At 46.0% G+C, this 6,673-nt stretch overlaps 1 protein-coding gene and 1 pseudogene across 1 annotated transcript; both read left to right on the top strand.

The window, feature by feature from the left end:
- Positions 1 to 310: 310 nt before the first annotated feature.
- Positions 311 to 3,526, top strand: LOC149326647 (uncharacterized; annotated as a pseudogene).
- Positions 3,527 to 4,872: 1,346 nt separating this feature from the next.
- Positions 4,873 to 5,973, top strand: LOC149326646 (uncharacterized). Its single transcript, XM_089562347.1, has 2 exons — positions 4,873 to 5,174; positions 5,443 to 5,973. The coding sequence occupies exons 1-2, from the start codon at positions 4,888 to 4,890 to the stop codon at positions 5,873 to 5,875; spliced, it is 720 nt and encodes a 239-aa protein (XP_089418473.1). The 5' UTR covers positions 4,873 to 4,887; the 3' UTR covers positions 5,876 to 5,973.
- The last annotated feature ends 700 nt before the right edge of the window (positions 5,974 to 6,673 follow it).

The following is a 6,673-nucleotide window of genomic DNA, read 5'->3' as shown; positions in this document are numbered from 1 at the left end:
CGCTCCACTCTTAAGCCCCAACTCCAATCACACTTCCGAGGCGTCGCGCCACGCGCTGGCGCGTTGAGCGCCGCGTCGCGTCGGGCGTCGAGAGAGGTACGCATCTCCATACTCCGGGTGTTGGCTCGCGCCGCTCGCGTCTGGGCACTCGCTACAGTGATGTTGCTAGAAGCAGTTCAACTGCCAATAGTGGTGAGAAGTAGGAATTAGCGTAATAAAATGATTTTGAAAGCGTGTGGAATGTACTTTGCACACAAATAATTAAGCCCGCCTTTTCACCTTGATCCTGCACCTCAGCACTTGCAAAACCCGCAGCGCCATCGACACTCGTTCTGCTCGGCATGGTGCTCGCGTTTTTGCATCTTGTTGTGTTTCTAGTTCACTATAGTTGTGTTTAGCGTGGCTGCGGAGCTTCGGCGTCGAACGGTTTTACAGCACCGGGAACCCGGCCTAGTGCCCATCTGCTTCTGATCATGCCGGCGGTGCGCAGGCCAGAGTTACTGGTACTGTTAAGAATGCTGCTCTCAGTGATCCTAAAAAGGAAGCAGGAGCGGCGCCAGCGGAGACAGCCGCCAAGGTGGTGGGTCCGGCCGGTTTTTATGGCACGCAAAGAAGAAGGCCTGTATCGTACAGCTGTAAGTAGCTCCCTTCACTCCACAGTGCAAAGCCACTGTAGCGTGCTGCAGTGACATTCGGTGTGGAAATTTTTTCTTGGTTGTGCTTACTGTCGAGGAAACAACGGGGTTGAAATTCTCTAGGCTGACGCTTGCGACATGACAGCATACTATTCGCTACCTATACAAGTGATTAGAAGCTGAATCCCCTGTATGGAGCCCCTCCTCCCGCGCGCAGGCTGAGGACCGCTTTGGAGCTTTATTCGCAAAACCATCTGTTGCACTCGGGCCGCAACTATGATCCACTGCTTGCTGGCTTAGCTTCCATCATATTTCATATCACCTCATCTCTTAATGTTACGAAAAATGCCAGCAAAATAAAGCCATGAACAACAGATTGCTGTTGTGTCGCTCAAAGCACCCAATGAGAGATGAGTGCTGGGAGAATTTCAGTCCACTGATACTTGTGTCTGCAGGCAGGAAAGCAAATGGCTTGGGATACTGGCGGAAAAGCGTTCTGCTAGGCTCGATTTGTTTGCTTGCAAGCTGAACAGACTGAGTATTTTCTATATTTTTCCTCAACAGATGCGTCGCATGCGTGAAGGTGATCAGGAATTCTTTTTGAAGTTCTTCCGCCTGACGCCACAGCTCTTTGATGAAGTGTTGGGGTTTGTAAAAGATGACCAGACTCGGCAACATGTTGCCAAGAGCCCCTGGAGCCAGGGGAGCGACTGGCAATAGCACTGAGGTTTGTAGAGATGGAGTTCTGCTTTGAAAGTACTGATATTTTGGCATGTAGCAAGCTTGTGTTAGTATGGAAGCCATCGGCAAGATGCATATGCAGCTAACAGTTTCTGTAACTTGCGAGAGCATTGTACTGATTGGACTTACTTGCATGAAGTAACATTTTGCAATATGTAACTGTCTAGTACCTGCCAAAGCTGTTGAAACGAAGTTACATATATGGTCTTATTGCATCACACCCTATTTTTTGGTTAGCTTTGAAGGAGTAATGACTCCTGTTGTGCAATGCAATTCTGCTGAGGTTCTTCTCTGTTCAGTTTTTCAAACATGCAATATATAAATAAATTATGTTCAGTGCAAGCCATCCCAGATCGTGCACATATGTTAGTCCAAGCTCTTCCACCACAAAAGCACAAAACGTTTGTACATTGATGCTTCTTACCAGTGCTGTTTCAGTCGCAGTGTACTGAGTTGCCTTGCATCTTTAAAGCATTTCTTACATGGATGTGTTCTTGTAGTGTGCTATTTCAGTAGCATTGTTGCGAGTTTTCTTCCACCTCTGACATGTAATTATGCACATCATATGATTTGAGCTCGCCATTTTTCCTGGAGGTTGTGTTTTCACCAGCATGCACTAGGTACTTGTGTTCCTGTGTGAAACGCATTACTACAAAAAAGTTGCAAGATTGTAAAAGAATTGATAACTGCCGATGCTTGCATGTGTTTTTGGAGACGCCTTCCATTCTGCTTAATAAATGCTCCCTTTCTTTTGGTACTACTTTTCATGTGCATGTCGGTTCCCATTCTGGTTTCCCCACATTGCCTACATGCAACGGTGCTTCGTTTGGAACAGATGCAATGGATGAATTAACACATTGCTGCAATATTAGTCCTCAAGAGAGTACATCAGTATGTGAATATTTTTTTAAACCTGTAACCTTGCATACATGAAACCTAGACGCATCGCGTCATGACATGCCCTATGTGCAGTATTTTGCACACAATATAGAAATGAAACGAGTGCTGACGCGATGCTCAAATAAAAGAAAATGTTCAGGGATCTTGAATTGATTGTCTTGTTCTGTCTTGTAGCTACCTGGCTTCGGGGCAAGACATTTGCAATGTTGCACTCGCCTTTCGAGTAGGCATTGAAACTGCAAGGCGATGCATCCATGCTACATGTCGAGCCATTTGGAGACAACTCAAAGACCACTTCATGAAGGAGGGTGACCCTTTGCAGCTAAATCTGTTGCCTGTGCAACTTTGCTTTCAAGCAGCTTGATCTGAAAGCAACTGCTGCACAGTTTCTTTGGTGAGAACCCAATGTGTAATTTTGGTCAGTGTTGCTGGTATTTCACAGATGAATGGAAACCAGGCGGTTGTGCCCCCCATAAACTCCTGTCTGAGGGAGAGGGAATTATCGTATCCAAATGCATTAAAAAAGCAGTTTCATATTTTAATTTTTTAATGTTTTCATATACGAAAATGTTGAACAATCATCTTGTTCATTAGTGTATGTGGAAAAATAGTAGGTCCTGCACAGGCTGAGTTCTAAGACAATCAAGCACCACATATATCACATTGGCTTCCTGGCATGCGACTTTTTTGTAAGACTGGTACTGTTTGCCTCAAAAAAGCACTGATCACTGCTTCCAGACACCCACAAATGCAGACTGGAAGGAAATTGCAGAAGGCTTCAGGTTGCGATGGCAGTTCCCCAACTGCTTGGGGGCAGTTGATGGAAAGCACGTCGCCATTGTCTGCCCTCCCAATTCTGGAAGCAGATACTTCAATTACAAGGTAAAATTTCTTACTTGAGACAGGCTCTGCCCATATAGGTTAATTTCTATGATAAAGTAAAGTGACAAGTGTAAATAACTGACACTGAGGGATTATGTGTGTGGAACCTGAGTGGACTAGACAAGTCGGTCTGGGGGCTGCAGAAGTAACTGCATCTTTGTGAAGTAGGTTACTATGTTATGCACGCTTGATGGGGTACAGAGGTGTACAGCATTAAGTACAGAGGCACAGCACACTGCAGACGGTGATAATTCTGGTATTGTGTCACAAGCTAGCAACTAATGGGACAATATTGCCTTTGGTATTTCTTCAGGCACACCAGTACTGTGTGAGAGGCTTATTTTCCAAATTCCTTGTTCATGCTGATATCGATAGTGCCTACATCTTCAAGCAAGCAGTTGTTCACAAATAACCTGTCAGGGAAGAGGCTTTCAGCATATTACAATCTGATGTGGAAATAATGAAGCTTGCTGGCACAGTTTCTTTCACAGTTTTGTCACTCTTCAAAAGAGTCCAGCTGTTACCGGAGAAACACCTTCAGTTGAACAAGTTAGTCACTGATCTTTCCAATTAGTGTATGGTACATGTCATGGTGACAGGACATGAAGTGGCATCTCATGCATTGTTCTCGTGTACTTCTTCGGCACAGGCAGTCTGACGGCAGATTAAAGACTTTACCTTGCCCCGCGATTCAGTGAAGAAAGACGACTGTTGCATTGCAGCTAAAAACACCTCTTGTCATCAAATTTTCGCTTTGGTAAAGCCTCGACAGCAACATTCCAACACTCTACTTTCACTGCTACAAACCACTGTTCTTAATAGCACGAGACCTGCAGGAAGTATTGAAACAGGTGTAGCAAGAATAAAACGCAAGTTAGAGCAGGCTACCGCCAAGTGCCATTTGGCTCAGTGATATGCCCATATAATGAGTCCCAAAAACCGAAAGTGTGCCATCTGAGGATGAGACGTGGTTGAATTTAGTTAGACACATCTGGTGGTGAAGTTAACACGTGCTTTCAGAAAACAGGCTTTAATTTCTAGGGTCACCAGAGTCATCACAGTGAAGAGCCTAAAAACAATTTTGTACCGTTTTGAAGACGTTTTAGTGAGAACTTCTTCTGGACTGTGACTTTAACTATAACACGGGTGAATTCTACTTATCTAGTACACTTGGATGATATGATGCTTTTGGTTTTGAGTATTTATGTCGCTTTTTGTTGTGATTGTGATGCCAATGTTTAAATGCTACTGTAAATATTTCATTCATGTTGCTACTTTAGTTGTTTTTTTTTCAACTGCCTCACCTGTAGCTGTTTTGTAAACAACTGAGGCATTATGTTTCCTCAGCAATGTGGGCGTAGGGCAACTCTCAAGCTGCATTCAAGCAGCTTTTTTCCCTGCGTCCTTTCTCTCCCAGTGATACATGCACCACTAAGAGCGAGAAATAAACTTAAACTTCAACCCCGGGTCTATACCATGTCAGTATGTCTCATTAAACCTTAGATTGCCTGAATATCGCAGGTTTCAGTCCGGTGCAGGCTTCACCTCCTTGCCTTTTTGGCAACAAGTTCAATTTTGGGTTAAGCAAACAAGTGGTGCTACAATTCATATAGAATGCACTGATGCCCTGGCGATGTTGAGCTAGGAGCATTTGAGACTTATGTGACACTGCCTGTACTAACTGTCACTGCTATACCTTTAATTTCAGGAAACATACTCAATTGTCCTAATGGCTACTGTCGATAGCGAATGCAAGTACGTACTTGTAGACGTGGGTGCGGAGGGCCGTCTAAGCGATGGAGGCACCTTCAAGAAGTGCGAGTTTGGCCGTGCCTTCACCGAGGGAAGCCTAGACATCCCTCAACTTGGGACACTGCCCGGGACGAGTGTGACCGCCCCATATGCCTTCGTAGGGGACGAGGCATTCCAATTGAGAAAAGATTTCATGCGCCCGTACCCCTCAAGGCACCTAGAGGATGAGAAAAGGGTCTTCAACTACAGATTAAGCAGAGCAAGGTACGATCTGGTGCTATTTTACAAGCCTTGATAATGCCTCAGAAGCTCTAATTACACCTGAGATGTCATTTTGACATATTTTATTGCCAAAGAGCTTGCTGTCTGCAGCTCCGAGCTGGTGTTGCATAATAAATTCTTTGCGTAAAGCACAACCTTTCTAAGCTGACGCTTCTTATAAATGAAATGAAATTTAAGCGCTCACGAAAAACGCACACAAGAGGAGGATACACACAGGACAGACGTTTCTTATTTTGTATTTCTTTTCCAGACGATGTGCTGAAAACGCCTTCGGTATTACTGCAGCCAGGTGGCGAATTTTGCTGCGTACCATCCACCTGCTTCCCGGGAATGCGGATTATGTTGTGAAGGCTGCCTGCGTTCTCCACAACTTCCTTACCATCCGGAACCCAAGATCTCAAAATTTCATTGATAGAGAGGACACTTTTGGGAATGTTGTGCCAGGACGCTGGCGGCAAGGCATTCAGGGAGCACATGGGGACAATTCCGAGCCTCTCTACTTCCAGCTATCCCCAACGCATGCTAGGGACCATCACGCCGATGCCGCCGCTGCCAGGGACCTGTTCACGGCATACTTTTGCAGCACAGTTGGTGAGGTTTCTTGGCAGTGGCAACAGCCAGGCATTTCAAAGGAGGAAGTCTCCAGGCGCGCACAACAGCAGGAGCACCATCAACGTCAGTGACGGTACAGCACTATGTAACAAGAATGCACAGCAAGAGTTTATTACACCAACTCTGGCTCAGGAAGCTGCAACATTCAGTATTCATGTGCCCCCATGTTACGACTGTAATTCAGAGCAAGTACATAAAAACCCTGGGAGCACTATCCTGACATGAAAAGGCCCAGCATCATATCGCCGCTGTGCTATTTGGGAGCAGAACAACAAGCATGAGGCTGTCATGCTCTAAGCAAAATGTAACTGTTCCATGCAACAGGGTTGTGGTAGACTGCACATTGTAAGGCCTCATTTTGGCACAATGTTACATTTTCGTGCCACCTTTCAAGGCATTTTGGAGTAAAAAGTATGATGTCAGACAACAGGGTTTTACACAGCTGTGTATTCTTCGAACACTTGTAAAAGCTTCATGCGCAGTCCCAGTTTCTGCTCTTGGGGAACCTTCTTAATCATTTGCCCCAAGAACAGGCCGAAGAAATCGTCTTCATCTTGCCCTGCACTCGCGTTGAGGGTGTCGGTAAGACGTCCCACTTGCTTTTACAAGGCATCTTCACAGTCTGGCACAGTCTTCCTTTTTTTTTCTGGCGGTGCCAGACATTGCCGACTGAGAGTCAACAGATGACGCCGCGGTCGGCTGAGACACTACTGTCGACGGTGTCGCCCCGGTCGACGGTGTCGCCCCGGTCGACGGTGTCGCCCCGGTCGACGGTGTCGCCCCGGTCGACGGTGTCGCCAGTAGCGTCTCAGTCGACAGTAGCGTCTCAGTCGCCAGTAGCGTCTCAGTCGCCAGTAGCGTCTCAGTCG

Source organism: Amblyomma mixtum, chromosome 10 (assembly GCF_055824585.1).
Source record: "Amblyomma mixtum isolate Tamu chromosome 10, ASM5582458v1, whole genome shotgun sequence".
Classification (NCBI taxonomy): Eukaryota; Metazoa; Arthropoda; class Arachnida; order Ixodida; family Ixodidae; genus Amblyomma; species Amblyomma mixtum.
The sequence above is the reverse complement of the archived record's forward strand: the minus strand, read 5'-3'. Positions and strand labels throughout refer to the sequence as shown.